This window comes from Primulina eburnea, chromosome 13 (assembly GCF_022965805.1).
Source record: "Primulina eburnea isolate SZY01 chromosome 13, ASM2296580v1, whole genome shotgun sequence".
NCBI lineage: Eukaryota > Viridiplantae > Streptophyta > Magnoliopsida > Lamiales > Gesneriaceae > Primulina > Primulina eburnea.
In genome coordinates, this window is record NC_133113.1 from 27,534,891 (window position 1) to 27,557,264 (window position 22,374).

Below are 22,374 nucleotides of genomic sequence, written 5' to 3' on the forward strand. Positions count from 1 at the left end.
AATTCTATTCATTTTTTAATATTTGTTTCTTTTTCCAGACCCGCCTCGTCTCTATGGGTTATGACTTATGAGCAGAAGCCACGTAATAAAATATTCTAAAATTTTCAGAAAATAAAGTTTATAATCTCAAATATTGAAAAAAATTACTATAATTTTTTTCAATATTCCATTACTTTTTAACAAAAGTAATGGAAAATTTGGCATTGAAATGTTTTTTTTTTTTTTTTGGAAGCTATAGAGTAGTAATAAGGGAAAAGTAATGGAAAATTTGGCATTGAAATGTTTTTTTTTTTTTTTGGAAGCTATAGAGTAGTAATAAGGGGGACAAGTATCGATCATCGAAGTGTGTGGTTGCCTCATTGTGGCAAAGCATATAATTTGGATTTCGGGCAGACATAAAATCTATAGCCGTTAAATCATGCGTCCTATTCACATCCATTCTACGAAATTTGCTGCCCTCTCAAGATCTAAACTTTTTCTCTTTTTTTTTTTTGAAAAATTTTATTAAAGAATTTGGTATACATACGGTTATGAAAAATCTGTTATCAAGTAACTACTACTACGAAGTTATTGAGAGAGTCTTGATTCTTTTTCTTCTCGGGAAAAAATAAATTACGAAACTTTATTAAGATCATTGATATCTCTATAGGAATCCGGGTAATAGATGACCAGGGATATTAAATGGATAACTCAAATCAGAGTTAATGTGTAGAATGTTTTCTTCAGCAGCCGGACAGGGAGACGTCCGGGGCATTTTTTCCATGGGCTATCATGCAAGCTCTCAGGAACTTTTTACTCGGGCTACCTCGAGAATTGCATCTCACTCGAGTGTATTGGTATGGGCTACTTTGTACTTAACAATCATTGTTATCATAACTACAGGGATTTGGCATGTCAAAGAAGTCATCAGAAGCAAGGTATGTGCAGCCGTCTTACCATATTTAGCAGGTGGACACTGAAAACTAGGTAATAATGAGATTTCCTCCTATAAATAATAGGTAAACTTCTCATTTGAAGGATTCTAGATTTTCTCAATTCTTAAGCATTTCACGTATATTCACCCACATATACAGCCTTTGTCTTTCTTCTTCATCTGCTGACTTAAGTATCAGAGTTGCCACGTCGGACATCTCTCCGACGCTCTTTCACGAGTTCATTCTCTTGTTTATAGGTCACAGTTGCAAAAGTCATCTCATAGATAAATATATCCCTCACAGATATTTCTTCCTTACTCATTTCCCCTAAACATTTGTATTATTATCCGGTGGATTGCACTCAACTCACCCGATTCCCAAGTGTATCATCAATCATATGTCTAACTGGCTCGATATTCACTAATATACCGATTTTAAAAAAAATACCCTTCGTGACAAGAGAGTATATTTCGTATGTAGGCGGGGAAAAGCCTTTGGAAAATAACCTTTTAATTGTGGTTTGTCGTATTATTACGTATGTCATTAGACGTGAATCTTGATTCTTTAAAGATAAAAATGGTTAATTTTAAGGCACTAATTAGTTTAGCTCTAAAATTAAATTTAATCGCTTCCTTCTTAAGCCATTTTCATCCAATCATCAACCCTTTAATGCTTTATACCTTAGTGTAAATAATTGCTCCAGGAAAATATTCTACTGACGTACGTTAACCTTATCTTGATATTTTTCTTTAGTTTTGGCTGTCACGATTAATAATTATTCCAAGTGTTTATATATTTAAACATATAATAATTTTATCAATAAATAAGTACGTAAATAAATGAAGTAAAATCGATGTTTTCGAACCTTTCGTCTTAACAAGTTGTATGAAATCAGTAAGATTCTCAGAGTGATTGAATATGAACATTGTTTGTCACATAAAAGATGAAATTGTTTTGGAATAATTGTGAATTTTTAGTCTAATTATTAACCAACTTGTCAACAAATCGTGGTTCGAGGTTGGCTCGAGCTCGACAATGTTAATCTAATAATTAGAATAATTAATTTTCACATGAAATTAAGTATCCTTGTAAATGGAAAATTGATCCAATGTTATGTCCTTAGTTAAACTTGTTTTTTAATCGGAATCTTGTTTAACAAGCGATCGAGCAAAGGTAACCTCAAATTGATCTAATAAAAAGCAACTAGAAATCGGGAAAGCGACCCCCACCCCCCCCCCCCCCCCCGGGGGGGTGGTGTGGGCTGGGGTATGCATTGGTCTCCTACAAATACCCGAGACACACTCCTTACATTGCGTCAAGGCCAAACACACCATTTTTGTTCAGTACTCCCTCCGGAGACACCATCCTTTTGATTTTGGATGCTGTTTCTTGATTATTTTAAGGTGAATTGTCCATAACATCGGTTTAGTTGTTGCTGTATGCATTGTTGTCTGGTGTTTCTGTGCTGATGATTGAAACAATTTTAATTTGTGCAGATAAAATAAGTGTTTTTGCTCACTATTTTTAAGTGAAGATCATGTCTGTGAGCAAGAGCCTGCGTCACCTTTCTGCTTCATTAATATATGTACAACAAGTTGAGGAGAAGGAACCGATGAAACAAGGTATAGTCACCATTCTTGGCTCGGATTCTGAGAGGAATTTCAAAGGATCCTCTTAAGAAGAACACTCTCAGCTGATATGTCTTCCAAGAAATGGCTTTCTCAGAATGGGTTTTTCTTGCCTGTGAAAAAGGTCTTTTCTTCTGAACAAGTGGTGGTTGTTCCGGATCATGATTCTTCTTCATCTGACAGTGAAGAAGAATTTGAAAAGAATCCGATACAAGACAATGTTTGGAGGTCTATTCAATCTCAGAAAAATGTGCGTAAACAAGAAGAAGCAAATGTTTGGGGTACCATATTTCTTACTCAAAGAGTGAAAGTTCAGATGCTAGAAATATCCTGCCACCGCCTTATATTCATCCGCTTGTGAAAAGATCAGCAAGCGCTATGAGTGAAACGAGTCTTAAAATTTGTACTGAGAGTCTTGGATCCGAGACTGGGTCCGATGAGTTTTGTTCTTCAGAAACTGTGAGCAATGGGGACGACGATATAGAAGAGAGGGAAAGGGCTGTACAAGAAGCTGCTAGAATCAAAGCGGTGGATCCCTTCGAGGATCTTCATATTGTTAAGTACAGGAATTCTCCGACACGGCCAATTCCACCGACGCTGTCTTCAATTTCTGGTGGAGATCATGGAGCTCCTTCACTCTACATGCATGCATATAGGAAAAATGGTAGGTTGGTTCTTGAAGCTGTTTCTGTTCCACCAAGAAAAAGTTTCCATGTTGAACGTAAAGACGGACGTCTTGTTTTAACTATGATTGATCCTCTCCATTCTCAAGAAAATGAAGCGGAAAATAGGGGGCAAGAATTTGAAAAGATGTTTGATGATATGGAGGAAGATAGTGGAAGTACTGAGAGGGAGTTGGATGGCAGCGGCTATGAGGAGAATGAAGAGGTGGATGAGGAGGAAGAAGCCGCGGAGGTGTTGGCTGAAATTTTTGAATTTTCAACGGATCAAAACGGAAGTGTGCAAAAATCAGCTCTGCTGATGAAAAAATTCATGGGATTAGGCAACAAGAACCCAAATTGCTGCCACGAGTTCGACAAGTCGGCGAAGTTGATTGAGGAAGAACTCACTATCCCACAATCACTCCCACCACGGCCACCATCAGCGGCTCGTCTCATCCCATCTCCATCATCGCAGCCAGTACCTGCCGCCACAACATTCAACAAGTACGAGTACTTCTGGCAGATCAAGACCAATACCGCGCAAGACACGGTCCTCAAAAACTACATGATAAATGGTGCAAATCAAGAAATGGCATTCAAGAAAGGAAACAAAATAGGGTGTTTTCTTCCTTATCTGAGGGGTTGCAACAAGGAGCCAAGAAGATCTCTAGTAATATGTGAGCCATACGGCATTGCAACCTCCTAATTTCCAAAATATTACTATATGCTGAAATACATAAAATATTGATTAATCCCTTAAAATATTTATCAACTTGTCTTGTATAATCATGTCTGAGGAGCCGTGTATCCGAATAAAATGAATTTAAGAGAGATTTAAAAAACAAAATCACCTAATTTTCTTTATAATTTGTGTCGGATGTCTGTTTATGTTTGGTTTTTCTCCTGTATTGATTCCTCGTGATAATGGAACTTTCCATCACCCTTTCCTATATATTTTCTCTTTTTATGAATTTTCTACTCTCACGACGAGAATAATCTTCTGGGCAACACCATATCCACCATTCTTGATTGCCTGAGGTTCCCCTTCGGGTTGAGGATCTTAAGTGTAGTAAATTCTTTGCTATTTGGAAACGAACAAGCGAACGAGAGACACTCATACACCACAGATGTATTTTTGCCCCATAAAAGATACACATTTCACAGCCATGGAAGATATGCTCATGATATCGAATTCCCTTCCATATTACAAAATTTAAAGAAATTCTCCTCTCATTTCAAGGGTTTCAACTCTGATCACCCCGAGAGCATTAGTGCATTGAATCAAAAAAAAAATTCCTCAGATAAGATAATGTGTGGACAAAAAATTGGATAAACATCCCCCAAATTTCGCAAAGAGAATTACAAATGGAAAATTTATATAACTTGCTATAATTAAATAGTTTCTCACACGTTAAGCTAAAAACGTCAAACAGTTTAACATGCATTTCAATAACTGAAGGATCACATCACTTCACAATGTTAACCATCAATACATTTCAATTATTTCCGCAATAGAAACTGAAGAATTTCAATCGAACAACAAAATTAATACCAAATAAATATATATGGAAACCAATATTTAATAACACGACACACTATAATTCTAGAACTTCGAATGAAGTCCAAAGGCAAACAAGTTCAAGAACATTATATTTACCCGGAACACCAAGAGATTTGTACTCAGTCATTCGATGGTCAAACACGTAGATCAAATCAGGCACCCAGTTAATGCCAATGGCGAGATTTCACCACACAACTTTTACATTACACGGAGTACAAACACAAATTACACAAGCCAACACGTCTATAATTCATAAACGACCAAGAAAATATGGACCTGATATATCTCACCGTTCACGTATACAGAATACAAAATCATACACCTACATGGAGGACAAAAAATATATATATAACTACCAAGAAATACCAATCCAATGAAGAAAATAACAAACATCGATTCTACCCGTCCGAGTATCATGTACAGAGGATGTCATTTGGAGACCATAACTCTTTCGGCGCCACAATCAAGGGTGACTTGTGGAATTCAATCAACCAAGTCTCTTCTTCTGAAAGCCACTCAAGAGTGCATACCAGAAGCAAAAAGCCTTCATCTGAGGAATGTAGATCCACCAGGAACTCTCCATATAGCATCACGCTATGTACAAATCACTGGAAATTCCAGGTATTAACACAAGCCTGGAAGAAGTATAGGAAAGAAATCTGGAAGCATAATCTAAATCCAAGCAAGAGAACCTCGGTCATTAGCAACTTGAGGACGGCCTCTAGTGGGCGTAGGTGGTCTGTTAGCATTGAGTTCCTATGTCCACAAACAGACACCATATCAGTATCGGCATATAACAGCTTGTATAGTCAAACAAAAGACGAGATTCAGAAACAAGAAGTATGAGATAACTGAAGCACCTGCATCCACGTGTCTTCTATATGGCGTTCGGGAGAAGTCTCTGGAGATGAAATTGCAGGGGGTAGTGGGTGAATTAGTTTTGGAACAACAACTAAATCTCTGCCCAATACCAAGATAGCCCCAGCATTATTTGCAGTACCTGAAGAAACAAACCAAAAAGTAAACAAGTCAAACTTTAGAGGATAAAGTCGATGTACAAGCGAATATACATCCTATCATCATGTAAATCTAGTTAATATCTAGTGAATTAGGACATACCACAGTAGTTCGTCGCTGAGAAGAGAGTAATTAAATGCCCTTGTGCAAATCGTTCAAATCCATCCATCACGCATTCATGTGCTCGAACAATTAACTGAAGATCGTTGTTGTTACAAAATTCCATAACACGATCAGGCTGCGACAAAAAGAACAGGAACAAATGAAAAAGCATCAGCAACATTGCAGTTGCTGTTAAACATATGATGATGGCAGCGCCTTTCAATCCGTGCTATTAAGAATAAGAACATTATCTTATAACATCCAAATGGACCAGAAAGAGTCACTGAATTCACGGTGTCATCGCAGACAATTTTTGTTGTTAAAAGGGGTAAAAAATAAGAAAGAAACTTGAAAGAAACAGCACTGCATGACCAACCTTGTGCAACCTGTTACGGCCCAGGGATATTGATCGGGTTATGAGACGGTTAACGGGTTTATCGTATAGATCGGTGATCCCTTTATAGGTTTTGCGTCCCTTTTTCCCTATTGTGGTGAATGTAGTGAAGGCTCATTAATGAGACTCCTTCTATCTTGTAATGCTCTTTAGAAGGAAATTTCTTGATATTTTTATTAATTATAATTTGCTTGCATTTATACAAAAGTTCTGACCAACAATGACGGAAAGTTCTCCTAAACTTAAGACCCCTGATTTAATTAACAATAATAGAGGATTTCCTAAAATGAACATTACTTAATCTCCTATCTAATTTATTCCCAAACTATACTGAATTATTTTTGCTTGAAAGCAGAAAATTAAATAAAGTTTATCGAGAAATTAACTTGGGTTTTCCTAAATTTCTCCCACTTGTACTGCTGATAAATATCTTCTAATGTGCTCGGGCTCTTGGTTGGGCTGCTAGAACCATTACATCAATTCCCTCCTGGAAAACGTGTGCGCACAAACACGAGCGCCAGGAACCAAATGGCTGCAAACATCACTGTTTCCAGGGTCGTCTTCCAAGCAGTTAACATCTTCAATTCCGTCAAGCCAAAATAATTTTTTACACTGACGCCCGCCATTACATATTTCATTAGAGTTGAAACTGAGACCATTGGCCCTCCTCTCGTCCACTTCAATTCTGATTAGTCTCTTCACAAATGGAGGTTTCGAAGAATTAGCTCCTAGATGTGCTGCTGATAAATATCTTTTAATGTGTTTGGACTCTTGGTTGGGCCACTAGAACCATTACATCACTTCCCTCCTGGAAAACGTGTTAGCCCACAAACACGAGAGCCGGGAACCAAACGGCTGCAAACATCACAGTTTCCAGCGTTCTCTTCCAAGCAGTTAACATCTTCGATTCCTTCAAGCCAAAATATCTTTTTACATTAATGGTCTCGATTATATATTTCATCAGAGTTGAAACAGAGACCCTCCTGTCCTCCATTTCATTTCTGCTTAGCCTTTTGACAAATGGGGGTTTCGAAGAATCAGCTGGGCTTTGTTAAAAATTCTGATTCTCTTTCATAGAGTCTCGCAAGGCTCATCGCACCAGTAAGATCAGGAGGATGTTGCAGCTCAACTATTATGGTGATTTGTTCCTGGATCCCGCTGATAAATATCTGACCTCTTGTTCATTGGTCAAAGAACTGGCTCGAGCGGCTAATTGCTCAAAGCTGTGTTGGTAATCATCTACCATTCCATCTTGGTGCAATTTGGACAATTCCCCCAGGTGTTGGTAATCATCTACCATTACATTGAGTTTTAAATTCCTCACCACGTAAATTTTGGCGGTCACGCTCTATTTTCAAGAACCAGAGCTGGCTATCTCCATCTAAATGGAAAGAAACCAACCTGAGCCATCCTAGGGAACTGGATAGCCCATCATATTTTAGGAAATCCAACTTCGATACAAAAGTTCTGACTAACACTAATGGAAAGTTCTCCTTGAACTTAAGACCCCTAATTCAATAATAAAGGAAGATTTCCTAGAATGAAGACTCCTTGATCCCCTACCTAATTTATTCCTGAATCATAGTGAATTATCCTTGTTTGAAAGAAGAAAAAATAGAAGTTTATCGAGAGAAATTAACTAGGGTTTTCCGAGATTTCTCCGATGGGTACTGCTAATAAATATATTTTAATGTGCTTTGAATTTTTATTGTTGTAAATTGAAAGTCTGTTTCAACTAATGTTTTCAAAACTCGAGTTTTCCTGGCTTGCAAGAAAGACACCATTAAATTTGAACCCGAAACTAGAGGATTATCAAACCTAGGGTTTATATCATTATTTGACAAAAATAATGTGCACAATATTCACAACACAAGGACCCATCGAATTTGCCCTACTCTAAAAGCTAAAATGTAGCATGGGATGTGCTTGGCCAAAGAAAAATTCTGCAACTATAAAATGACAAAAAGGGAACAAGCAAAAAAATGCTTGAACAAATAAATTGGCACATTTGCATGCAAACACAAAAGCATAAGCATGAACAGTGGGAGCAAGAAGTTCCAAAAGTGAAAATTCTTTAGGTACGCCAGGGTATTAGAAGCAACCCTGTTTACCACAAGTTATGACTGAACAATGTGGGAAACTGTCGAGAGAGGCACCTACCCCAAAGGTAACCAAACCAGGACCTCTTGCATTCGGCCGCAGTCCTTCCACACTGTCGTTTTCAGTGGGATCGGACCTACAATGATAGATTCACATTACCACCACATCATACAGAATTTTGGAACAAGTACAAGAATTAAAAATACAACAGACATGAACTAACCACAACAAGTCCATTAGAACAATGGAACCTGCTTCCATTGTGATTGGCCGCTGAATATTCTCGATCTGTTCCATATGGTTTATTGATCTCCCAATACCACCATGCATGCAAATAATTTTTTTCTCAATCAATGCAGCCAGAGGAAGCCAATTAAACAGTCGGTTTATACGATGCCAGGCCCATATTCCATCTCTCTCACCCTGCCCGTGAAACAACCATAAGGTCCACATTTTGTTCCAAATAACAATGCAAAACAAAAGAGATTCAACGGCAATTCACCATGCGTTCTATGCACTCAATTCGAAAGCCAAAAAGCGCATTGATATCTGCAGCTTCATGATTGCCACGAATCAAATGTATTTGATGGGGATGCTCAACCTAAATTAGATTAACAGTTCACATTAAAGCAGTGCATTGAGGGTAGGGATAGATGCAGCACTTGAGAGTAAGTCAGGCACCTTTAAAGCCAGGAGAAGGGTTATGGTCTCCAAGCTGTGTTGACCACGATCAACATAATCTCCCAAGAAGAGATAATCAATATATCTGATGGGCACCCATAGCAGTCAGAATCCAATGGAAACAAACTCCTCGAGAGTCAATTAGACAGAGAACGGCAATATCATTAAAATTATTTACGGGCTTGCCAGATGTCAATTATATACTTAGCACCGTATGAAACATCACACAATGTGTTCCATTAGATTTAACTCATCAAAAGCACCATTATCGCAAAACAATGCTGACAAATTTGTGAAACACTTTAACCTTTATGACAAAACCACTGACTGAGCTGCATTCTAAAGCAGGTAAACCGTGTTCACAAAATTATCGAGAACACAAGGCAAATAGCATGAACATATCAATGGATAGCACGAATATCAGGTTCCACAAAGAAACAAAGAAACATTCCCATTACCTGTGGTGTGTGGATAATCTATTTTCATATCTTCTACCAAATATCCTTTCAGTTATTCACATTCCACTATAGCCAACTATATTTAAAATAGTTCTAATGTTTGCCATGGATTGAAAAGGTAAGATCAAGCGAAGGAAGTTAATCAACATTGATACTACTTTTCCATTCCATAGTCTGCAACAAAATATCCTTGAACCCATATGTACTGAAGCAGATTCAGCGTGGACAAATGCAGATTCTTTAACAGAATTTCACTATCATGCAACAACAAAAGGCCCCAATCAGGCTAATGGTAAAGCAAGCAATTAAAATGGGAATATCGAGGCTCGACATCAGAACAAGAATTCAGGAGGTCCTTTTGGAAAGGAAATAAACATAAAATCGCAAATGCAGTCCATCACAAAGGTACTCATAAAGGAGGGATGATAGTAATAACAATTCCAACACCTAGTTATGTACCCCTGTGAACAGAACCTGACAACAGGTACCATCAAAGTTGCCTAATAAATTATTGATGAAATCAAAATCATATTTCAGATGTTTCCATAGCATCATTAAAAGGAAAATACCTGTGAAGCAAAAACATTAGATATGAGTAATGAGATGAGAAAATGGGAATTGTTGCTCATGGTTTAGGAAGTTACAACCCCAAATTCTAATAGTAGGCAGTGTTTATATTAGATTACAGAAATGAATACATCACTGAGAAAACCAAAGTGAAGTTACATAAACTAAATTTTAAACATGACTACCAATCCGAAAGTACATGAGATAACATAAGAGGTCACATAAATTTTGACAGCCATTACAAATTTCATCGTAAAAATATTGTCACAAAAGAGACATCAATAAAGATGTCTATCAGCAAGCAATTTAGACAACAAACAAAACAACTTTCTAATAAATTAATTGGGTCGGTATTCTAGAGCAAGGACTAAGATGTGAGAGCAAAACTTACGCAATATCACCAGCAGTTGAAGGGGATCCATACTCATCAAAAAGACGCATGAGATCCCCAAACTGCCCATGCAAATCCCCAAATATTTTAATAGGAGCCTTCAGCTGCAATACACTAGGCTCGCTGGCAAATATCCTCTCAGCACTATCACAGAGATCAGCAATCTCATTGCAATCCAAGAAAAATTGCCGCCGAACTGGAGGCTTCCAACCGCGAGGTTTCAAAAGGTGAGCAATCACCTGAGGGAGAAGCAGAGCTGGACCATGAGGCTTCTTCATAATTTTTTAATACCAAACAAAGTATCTATGGCACAAAGGTCATTATCCTAATTTAGCAACCAAAAACCTATAATAAAAACACTACACAAATTATTTAAAACAAATTTACGAACCTACCCAGACATGAAAAATGTAACCATGCGATTGACTTTTAGTACATTCACATTTTAAAGAAAATAACTCCCTCTTATGCCACCAAATGCACTTTGACTGCATCATAAATTATCCGATTGATCAAACATGCCATCCAACATTATAGCTACGGAATCTAAAGCGGATGAAGGAAGCAACATCATTGATCAATAATTTAATTCAGAACTCATCCCCAACATCCGCACATAGAATCATGAGGATGCCAGACTACCTTCTTCGGTACACTGTTAATAGACATTTGGCGGTCCAATAGTTTCCTAGCTGCTGTTGCACTTTCTGGAGTACCATAACTAACCCGCCTGCCTTCATTTTCAAATTGATCAATTGACAGCTGCCTAACCATACCACCTAAAGCACCGCCAGTTTCTGCAGCTACAACAACCTGCAAATGTAACGACAGCAAGGGAATAAATGATAGGCAACTAAAACAGAGGTGATATATAAAATAGACATAAGCAATATATTTTAAAAATCATAGTTACTGACGGCACGATGATGAAGCCTAACTCCAGCTGGGACAGAAATATTTGAATCAGCTGAATCGGGTTTGATCAAGGAAGATATCTGTTTTCCACTAGGGGTTGCCTCTGCCCCACGATCTCTATCTAGCAGTTCAACTTCCCCATTAATTTGTCGAGCTTTAGCAGCTGCTAACGTAGCACTAATAGCCTCTGCTTCTGCTGCTGCTGCCTCAACTAAGTATTCAACACCTCTGCTTAGTCTCCTGTGTGAGATACTCTATTTATTATAAAGCACTTGAAGCAACCAGCATAGTCGAATTTATGAGCAAAATACACTATGGATATAATACAAATATAGTTTTACCGGGAACCTTGAAGCATTGCATTTTCTGTACTTATATCCGTATACATATCACCGTTTACAGGGGTAGCAACAGGACTTCCTACCACAACTGAACTATCAGTATCTTCATCAGGCACTGATGCCCTGGTTCGATCATCATTGAATCCATATCTTCCTTGTAGCCTTGCTTGTTGCATATTGGATGCAGCAGCTGCTGCAGCTGCATGTGAAGCTGCACTTGTCGTTTCAGCAGCAGCCAAGTCTTCAGCAACAAGCAAATCATCAAGCAAAACCCCTAAAGCAATAACCATTCCAATTGTTAATAAAAGTTAACACCACATCCAACTACATACTAAACTAGCAAAATTGTGTCAGGAGCAATATCCGGTATAAAGTTCTGGATCAGGGATTGAAAAACCAGAAACACAAAAATAATTTGCAACAAAATCTAGCATTTGATTCCAAGTTACAAGTAGCAGACGATTAACACGTGAGATTTTTAAAGGCAATCAATATTGCTTTAACACGAGAAATGTTCTGAGATGGAACATAGTAATATAAAATTGTGTTTCAACAAACTTCTCAGCAAGCCACTAGTAGAAAGCAACTTAGCTAAGAAGACTGCAGCAGTTCTTTGTTGTTTCAGTTTTTTATCATCACGCACTACAAAAATTTAACTTATTTTGAACACATGGAAAGATGAACGCAAGGCGATCATTTACCGTGAATAAATCAACAAACGAAACCAATTACTTCATTCACATTTGTTTCAAATAAAGTACACAGAAACACCGGAAACAAATGTAAGACTAGCCACAGTGTTTCACGTGATCCATTTTTCCTAATAGCTTGAGCAAAATAACCAACCAATAATCCCTGGTGTGAACTCCGCAAAAATAATGAAAGACATTAATTACTTAGCAATACAATGTCTCACCACCACGTAGTCCCCCATATATGAAGATCAAGTCACCAACAGCAGCAGACGCATGTCTACATCGCCTCGTCAATTCAACTGCTGCATCCCCACCAGCAGCATCGGCACTATATCTGCCAGTTCTGGGACTTGTAACAACAGAATTTGTATCACACCAAACTCCTGCTGCAGTATCCAATACTGCAAAAGGGATAAAATATTGAAAGATCATTTCAATACATAAATGAACTTGAGATTTATTTAGAGATAAAGTAACTTTTGGTAGGTGAAAGAAATTAACATATAAAACATGCATTGAAAAATACCAGCAACGCTTGATGAGTCCTCTACCATGCGTCCGCCACCAAGTGCCCCTCCAGATACATGAAGGCGTGCATTAACAAAAACCTAAAAAGACGATATAAACAGTAAGTTTTCACCACAGAATAACAGGACCAATAACCCTTGTTTCTCAATGATAAAAATCAGTGTTCTAAAACTCAGGCTAGGCGGCGCACCGAAAAGGTGCTAAGCGGCCAGCCTAGGTAGCAGGGGTGCCTAGGCGTTTAGAGTTTTTTTGGGAATTTTTTTTGGGATTTAATTTTTGAAAGTCCAATTAAACCAGAACATGGTACAAAGAATTATAGGTTTCTGTTTTTTATTTTTGGGATTGAATGACCAATTAAAACTTGTTGGTTTGCGCATGTCCTAACACATCACTCTCATCTTCTTTGTCTGCAAACTTCTTCACACATAAGAAAATCAAACCAACCCTAAAGTAATTTTTTTCTTTATTTTCATTTTTCTTGCATTGCGTGTTATCCTAACTGCCTTAAGCAGAAGAAGCGGGAGGAATGAACCAGATGTCAATTAGATTTTAACAAATTTTGGTCTGAAAGTTATTCTAAGAACCATTACAAGTCTCTTGATACCGTAGAATCCGCTTAGTGGTGCTTAGTCCTTGCCTAGGCGGCCTAGGCTCTAGGGGCTAGTCTAGCGTCCGACTAGCGCCTAGCGAATTTTAGAACTTCTATAAAAAAAACTAAAACACTCCTTTTCTTGACTAATTAAATAAAGAGCTTACTGCAGCGTGTTGATATCTGGGAGATGGTGACACCCCAGGCGCAATGGCCCATTCCCAACGACCATCTCTGTGTTTGGCCAGGCCATATGCACTAGCCAGTGGCTGCATGATATCATTTAAAAAAGAGCAGTAAACAAAAAGACAAGAAACGTCAAAAATTACTGTGAAGATGATTACAAGGTTCACCAACTTAGCAAAATCTATCATTAGTTAGAAGTGTAACCGGCATGTATTTACACGCAATCAGTGCTCAAGCATGTGAGAGCTACTAGATATCTTTATGTAAAATAAACATTTAAATTAAGATTATTCACCCATTGAAAATAAGAATTACCCAAACCAAGCTCTCAAATTAAGAATTAAATAACTAAATAAGTAAAGATTTATAGTTGGATAATACTGAAATGTTAAAATATTGCTTTGAACTGTATGAGTTTTACAAAATTATGACCAGACCTGTCAAGGATAATAGTCCCTATGGCAAAAAAATATCCCGAGGTTGTGCTTGGTTGGATATTAAGTAATGAATGATTATTTATGGAACGATAAATTATCTGATTTGATTGGAAAAAGAGTAGAATGTGATAATTAATTAATTGTTTGGTGTAAATAATTGGATGTGATATTAGGTTGTGATTGTAGAACAGAAGGATTGTTACACCCTTCTCCTGTTTTTTTTTTCATTTTTTCGAAAGGATTTTAATAAGAATCTGATTAGAAAAGGGGCACAATAGTAAAAGCATGCCGTAGTCTAAGGAATTGTTTAATTGTGGCTTAGAGATCAGGCAAAATAGGAGTGCTCCACTATCAATTAATACGAGTGCAATCTTGCAGACCCCAGATTTTGAGTTGTACTATTTTTATGCAACCATTTATTGGATATTACCGGATATGTAAATAATCCAGATTCTAGTTGTGCACAAGAAACAAAAGCTAAAAGGATAAAGTTATTGTCTACCTTTAGCAATAATGTAATATTAGCCCTTACTCGGAACAATCAGAAATAGAACAACATTAATTGCTTGGATGATTCGTAAAGAATCTATAAAATAGAGAAACAATGATCAAGGTGCTAAATCTACCAGTTAATATAAACAAAAATTCCATCCTATGACAGACATTACAAAATCTTCAGCCATGGAAGCATCTGTTATTTTTTCTTACATAAGACAATTGCTTTCGAGTATTTTAAAAAAATATTAATCATTCTTCTTGGGATAGAGTTCAAAAGACAGAACCAAACAGCAGAAATATAGCGCCATTAAAGTTGCAGATACAACCATTGAGATTTCCTAATTTTTGGATCTTAAGTAAACTTCTTGTGGAAAAGGTATATGTTATTTTTTACTAGAATATATTCCACAACACTTACCCAGGGAATTGTTTTATATGGGAAACAAGAGCATGCGAGCAAAGTATTAGAGACTATATTCCCTTGGTCTAAGATAACCATATCTAAGATCCACATGCTTTTAAGAAAATATTACGATAGAACAAGGAAAGAAAGCAAACAAAATAGTTTATAGAGGTAAAAAACAAATCCATGTGACAACAAACTAAGTAAAGCAAGAATAAGCCAACCCCTTAAAACATGATGAAACAATTATTGCCGGAAATCACACTAACCACACTATTTGCATCCCTCCCACCACAGAGTAAAAGAAGACCATCAGAACGTGCACTCGCAGTTGCATACCTAGTCAACACATAAGCAAGGTGAATGATCAATGAGTTAACAGAAAAATAATGCAACTGAACCACATGCATACCACAATCCTCCACTTAAAAACAGAAAGAAGCTGCTTTTCATGAAAAATAAATTCCACATTAGCATTAAGACTGAGTACACCAAATAGTGCAGACACAGGCGAATAGCACATTACATATGCAAGCACAAAATATTATTAGCTAGAGAGAAAACTAACAAATAGAAAACCACAACTTGTTAGTAAGACAAGATCAATGAGAAATTAAAAAAAGAAGTATATAGCAAGTAACCAAGAATGACGGCACTTCCAGTTGCCATAAAACTTTTCAACTAGCAAAGACCAGAACCAAAAACCACTGTGCAAGTTACATTAAAAAATATTCTAAGACAAAACGAAAACAGGAAATATAATCTGATTGCTCTAATCCCTAAATCAAAGAATGCCTCCAAAGTCCATGATTTTCGAGTAATATCGCGTTGCTCTATCTTTTACAAGATCATTTCGAAAATTCTCACTAATCAGCTTAGCACTGTCATGGAGCAACTTATTGATAGTTCTCAAGTAGTGTTCATTCAAGATAGGTCCATTGTGGATGGTATATATTTGGCCCAAGATTTACTTCTTCATTATGCCAAGAAACACATCTCTACAAAAAGTACTTTGAAAGTGGATTTACAAAAAGCCTATGATACCATACATTAGGATTATATTAGAGAGACAGTGACTTTGTTACACTTTCCGAGGAAATTTATTGATTGGGTTATGGAATGTGTCACCACCACCTCTTTCTCGATATCCATTAACAGGCAGCTTCATGGTTTCTTCCTAGGGGCAAGAGGCCTCTGACAGATTGACCTCTCAATGCCCTTTTCTGTTTGTTATTTTCTTAAAGGGATTGAAAAGGAAGCTTAACTCTCTAGGAAGAGAGCCGGGTTTCAATCATCATCCCAAATGTGCTCTTTTGAATATCACACATTTGACCTATGTTGATGTTCTGCTACTTTTTTCGAGGAGATATGTGGATAGTGTTCAGAAAATTACGATGTGTCTGGATGAGTTTGGGCAAGCAGGTGGGTGGAGAGCCAGCGTACTCAAATCAAACATTTATTCAGCAGGTGTGGATGTTTTGGTAAGAGAAGAAATTTTGCAGATTACGGGCTTTCTGGTAGGGGTTAGCAACTGAAAAGTTTTTTGTCGCCAATTATAGTGTTCCGATAGATAGTATGTCAAAGAGTATTAGAGCATGACCAAGAAACATCTTGTCTTACGCATGCAAACTTGAGTTCATAAGGGCCGTCATCCAAGAGATAAAATGCTTCCTGCTTCAGATTCTACCCTTTAGGTATCATTGACAAAATTTACTCGTTGGGTAAGAAATTCATGTGGACAAGTAACCATCCACTGATTGTCTGGTCCACTTTTTGTGTATCAAAAGAAAACAGTGCAATCGGATTACAGGATTTGAGGTCGCGGAATAATGCTCTATTTGCCAAGACATTGTGAAAAAATCATAGAACAAAAGATACCTTGTGGATCAAATAAATAAATCAAGTTTTTTCCTGGGGGAGAAGTGAAACTCTTTTAGATCCGTAATGAGATCCTAGTGCATAGCTCGGTGGATGACTATATACGGTTGTTGAGAGGTTGGTTTAATGGAAAGAATGATACGCACAAAGCCTATACTGTTTTTGCCCAAATTATGTCAACTGTCCTTGGAAGCCACTGGCGTGGAAGAATTGTCTCATTCATAAACACAAGTTCTATGTATGGTTGTTTGCTCATCGGAAGTTTTTACTAGAGATAGAAAGCCTTGTGATGTGGAGAAGAAATGTGTTCTTTGGGGTGATTTTAATGAATGTTTTGATTATTTGTTTTTAAGCTGGCACTTCTCGAATTCTCTTTTGACCAAAATTCGAGAATGGCTAGGAATGAACAAACTCAAGTGTTCTCATCAAACCCTGCTAAAGGCCTTCAGAAGGATACACCGAGAGATTTCCTCCCTGGCAAAGATGCTCGGAAAATACAGTTTTTTTTATTCGTTGTATGAGGTTTTGAATAATTTGTGTATATTAGATGTCCGGTGGTTAGTTGTTGGTTCAAGGAGTTAATGTACTTGTAGATCTCCTGAGCATGCCCAATGTATTCGTACCCTTATTGTTTACCTCGGTGATAAGATCGTTTCATGTAAAAACACAACAAAATACATAATTGAAACATCGATAATAACAAACTTTTAAGGTTCATAGAATGGTGAAACTCGGTGAAGAACAACTAATATTGAGTAATTAACAGGTAAAAAAACATGTTCCAAACAAAATATATAAATAAGTAAGCCATATGCATCACTTAGAGGAATAATAAATGTTTTCCAATTTCTTTCGAGTTTCTTTCAATGGTCTAGTACACATAGGATAATAGCAAAACAAAAGGAAAGTGCGTGAACTAAAAGAAGTAAACAATATGCATAAAAGACCGGAGAAAAGGTCATGAAGCAAGAACAAGGCCGCAAGTTTTCAGGAACAGTGGCTTGTCTATTTAATTAAGACCGAATTTTGTTGTGTTAAACTTTTTAAATATAGAGCCTCAAACACCTCAAAAGTATCTGTTCAAAAGGGGCAGAAACTTAGCATGCTTCCATCGACATACATAAACTATTTCAACCATCAATTGCAATAAACATTTATAGAGACTCACAGAGACACTATATATCAACAATTATAATGAAACATGCTGCGGGAAAATTTCTAGAAACAAAATAAAGGTGTGGACAAAGATAGTATCACATCAAATAATATTCCCGACTATCCAAATAACATAATCTTATGAAAACTTAATTTAATACAAAAATCATATCCAAATGTAAGATGAAGCACTAGAATATAAAGTACTCAAGTGAAACAATGCTAAAGCCAGAGTGAATATAAAAGGTAATCAAAAATCTAAACATTTACTCAAGTCTACGAGAAAGTATCTGGAGCTCACATGCACGGAGGTGGACCTTCGCCCTCAGGTTCCAGTTTACGCCATTCATATGGCTTAGCAGCAGTGTCCAGAGCCCATACATCAGCTAAAGGCCTCTTTCCTAATAAGCATGCACAGATATATATATTGGACAACAGATATTACAAAGCAGAAAGAGGGAAATGACCAAACACAGCATGATACCAACCATCATTTCCGCCAATTGCCATGAGATATCGTTGCCCCACCAAAGCCATTACATGACCATATCGAGGTCCTGGTCCAGGGCCTTGAACCACAACCCTAACAGAAATTTCAGCCCAGCAATTATTTAACCGATGAAATCGTCAGAATGAGTGCAACAATTACTCACAAGTTAATGTGCGAAACATGCATAAATTCACTTTCATGAGAAAAGGACTAGCCTATGCCATCTTGGCCGTTGTTGTGTAAGGTCGAGAACATGAAGATCTTCTGCCGACAAACCAGCTGGACCAATCCCACCCTATGAAGACGAACATTGAAGCATGATATATATCCAAATCACACGTCAGCATTTAAACATCATTATGCATCAACATACCTGAATAACAACCATTGTACCCACAGCAGTTGCCACGTGAGCTGCCCTAGGTGTTGGTGGTTCTCCAATTGGCGTGACTCTGCTTGTAGAAGAGCCCCATGTCACAATTATGAAAGTTCAAACTAAGAGAAACAGCAAGCAAGCCAGGAAAAAGCAACCGATTAAACATAAAGGTTCCAAATAGATGAATAATCAATGCATCTCACCGAAACCATTTATTTGCCAACACATCGTAAGAATGAACATCAGCAGTAGCCCCTGCTAATCCTGCAAATAAATGCACGCTTAAATATCATTAGCATCCCTATAACAAGGTAATAATCCATTTTAACTATTAAGATTAACATAAAATCATAAATCATAGATATTGTTCACCAATGAAGATTTATAAATTTATATGCCAGGGAAAAATGTTTGCCTATGAACTGAAACAATTTTCAACAGACATAAAGAGGAAGTTCACTCTTGGCTCAATAGAAAATAGAGTTGATAAAATTCTGCGGAGCAACTATAATTTAAATGTATGTCAAAATCTATAACCCCGCAAAGTAATTGAAGATAAAACAGATGTTCTTCACCTCATCGTAACAATCGACAAATCTCAAAGCAAGCGGGTACACTCTCGATTAACACAAGCAAGCAAGATGACTATTCTAGAAAATTGCAGCAAATAAACTCCCCCTTGATCTCCACTGTCTCAGCTACAAGAGTCAATTCACTTTTCATTTCCTAATTTACCACTATATTTGACGCAAGTAAAAATCACTGAGGCACCTTACAACAATAATCCAAGAGACTAAAGCAAAGGTTAAAACTCTAAAACTTTCCAAAAAATTAAATAGTTAAATGCTGTTCAAATAGACCCAAGCTAAACATAAAACCAGTATTCGGTGAAAAACATCATCTTTCTATAGTTCAAACAAGGGAAACAGGAAATAAATCAAAAAATAAAAAATCATCTATAATTCCTAGGTTGAAAAAGCATACGAATTCCCGCACTTCCGGCAGAGGATGGAGTTCCAGATGCGGAATTCCCTTCAAGAGCCGTAGCCCCGCCGAACAGAATCAATCTAGGGCCAAGATACCCTGGACTCCCCTCCTCCCCGACAGCTGGGACAGCTGTCAGGGTGTGGCCACACCGAGGCCCTGGACCGTCCTCCTTCTTCTCAATTACGGCATTAACCACGCTGTAATTAGGGGCGCAGCGCGGCCCCGCCAGCAACGCTCCACCACCACCACTATTACTATTACTAACACTGTTGTTAGCATCACTTTGCTGCTGCTGCGCATGTAACGAGGACTGGGACTCCGTAGGCTGGTCCTCACCATTAGCAGTGATTGCCTGCTCCGACGGATCGTGATCGTTGTCAGCAGCCACAGCAGAATCCACGTCCATTTCTTACTAAAAACCCTAAACCTCAGAGCCTTGCTACAAGATCGGAGCTTGAATTCTCAAGAATTTGCATTACCGAAAACCACTAATGAAAAGCCCTGTCTCGGACCCTCCAAATTCTACCGAATAAATGAAATCCCCTTACAAAAAGCTTTCCTATGAATACAGACGAGACACGGCCAATCCAACTCCGGGCACACACGTCCTCTCTCAATCCAAACACTATACTTTCTCTCTCTACATATGTGTGTGTGTGTATATATATCTATTGTGTATCTCTCTCTCTCTCTTCAGAAAGAACGACGGAGAGAGAAATTCCTTTCGATATTTTTCCGCTGTTATTTTATTGACTGCCGTAGACTTAAATCAACCGGCGGCGGAATTTAACTACATTTTCGAATCGCAAATTTAAACTATGGTACAACTACCAAAGAAGAAAGTTCAAACAATGGGTTGTACCTGTACATCAGTATATTGTACGTTGGACGATAATTACCGCGCCACCAAAATATAGGAAATTCCGTAGGGTATTTACAATAATAAATAATTTATTTAATATAAAAATAATATTTTTTTACGATATAAAATTAATTCGTAAAACTGTCTTATAAAATTTTATATGCAAAATAATATTTTATCTTACTAAGTTCGATCTGTTACATGATCTTTTTGCATCATATACTTTTATTGTAAATAGCCAAAACAATATGAAAATAATGAATGCTAATTTAGCACGATGCATAGAGCAAAAATGATGGGTAAAGCCTAGAACAAGCATAAAAAATAATTTATTTTATATTATTTAATTTAGTATCTCAAACATATAAAAAATTTATTCAAATTACCTTTTCTTGCACTACTCTATGAAAAATATAACAAAGGAAACATCAATGTAAAATTCAAATCGAGAAAAAGTAAAAATTAATATACTTCATATACGAAGAACTATTAATAAATAATAATGAATTAAGTTGGTGAAAACATCATAGATGTATATATAAGTCTAATAGTAAATAATAAAAGGATTTCACAGGATTTATAAGGGTATTTTTTTTAATCTAATATTGTTCAACTATTTAAAAAAAAATACAATGCATGAGGTTAGTTTTTTTAAAAAAAAAATAAGTTTGACCGGATTTATTTTCCCAATTTGTCCGAATTTTTTATATAGGCATGTATAAATTAGCATTTATATTCTATTAATAGGCTCATCAAAATCAGGCCCAAACAAAACTTTGGACCTCTGGTCCATTCCTAAACGATGTAAGAGGTCGATTAATCTCATGTACTCTCCTATAAATTCCAAGTATGAGAGCCTAATTGATCCATTCACTATATTGACTTTTAGCAGTACGCTTAGTTGCTCCTTTTTTCCACTCGCAGTATCAGACTTGAGAGTCGTAGGGGGTGTCTCGGCCCCCTTCTAACGGACTACTTCGTGATTTCAGGTCCAGAGTAAATTTGAGGTCTGTACTCGGACTAGTATCACCTGCTGGAACTTAACCCTAAATTTTCAGTGAGTAATCGATGATATTCTATGAATAGACCAATGAAGATCAAACCCAAACAAAACTTTGGACCCCGATCCATTACTAACCAAGGTAAGAGGCCCATGATGAATCTCATGTACTCTCCTATAAATATCAGGTTTGAAAGTCTAATTGATCCATACAATATATTGATTCTTAGCAGCACCCTTAGTTGCTCCATCATTCCACTCGCAATATCTAACTTAAGCGTCGGATGAGCAACATTAAAACACCTTGTTGGAATTGAACTTTAAATTTTCAATGAGTATCAAGCATTATATATTGTTTTAAATGAATTCCAGATAAACTTATATAAATAACAAATGTATATATACGTTACGTGTATTGTTGCAAATGAGATTTTATCTGCAAAATTGATGAAAGGTAAAGTTTAAAAAACAAAACAGTAAAAGATAACAGTAGAAATTTTTTCAACGGAGAAGTTGGATTTCCTAAAATGCTTGTTTAGCGTGTCGAGGGACGCGCCGA

The 22,374-nt window shown here is 37.0% G+C and overlaps 1 protein-coding gene and 1 pseudogene across 2 annotated transcripts; one reads left to right on the forward strand and one right to left on the reverse strand.

The window, feature by feature from the left end:
• The first annotated feature begins 2,410 nt into the window (after positions 1-2,410).
• Positions 2,411-4,287, forward strand: LOC140810015 (protein FAF-like, chloroplastic; annotated as a pseudogene).
• Positions 4,288-4,929: 642 nt separating this feature from the next.
• LOC140809724 (serine/threonine-protein phosphatase BSL3) lies at positions 4,930-20,715 on the reverse strand. 2 transcript variants are annotated; one of them, XM_073167441.1, is made up of 22 exons: positions 19,951-20,715; positions 19,170-19,230; positions 18,964-19,042; positions 18,806-18,885; positions 18,589-18,683; positions 18,402-18,501; positions 15,337-15,406; positions 13,711-13,812; positions 12,953-13,034; positions 12,648-12,827; positions 11,732-12,005; positions 11,393-11,630; positions 11,118-11,288; positions 10,476-10,714; positions 9,060-9,144; positions 8,881-8,979; positions 8,602-8,801; positions 8,439-8,514; positions 5,885-6,020; positions 5,626-5,765; positions 5,458-5,521; positions 4,930-5,373 (listed from the first exon to the last, which is right to left on the reverse strand). In XM_073167441.1, the coding sequence occupies exons 1-22, from the start codon at positions 20,357-20,359 to the stop codon at positions 5,360-5,362; spliced, it is 2,994 nt and encodes a 997-aa protein (XP_073023542.1). In that variant the 5' UTR covers positions 20,360-20,715; the 3' UTR covers positions 4,930-5,359. The 2 variants fall into 2 exon arrangements, with proteins under 2 accessions (XP_073023542.1, XP_073023541.1); XM_073167440.1 differs by having other exon boundaries at positions 4,930-5,521.
• Between the last annotated feature and the right edge of the window lie 1,659 nt (positions 20,716-22,374).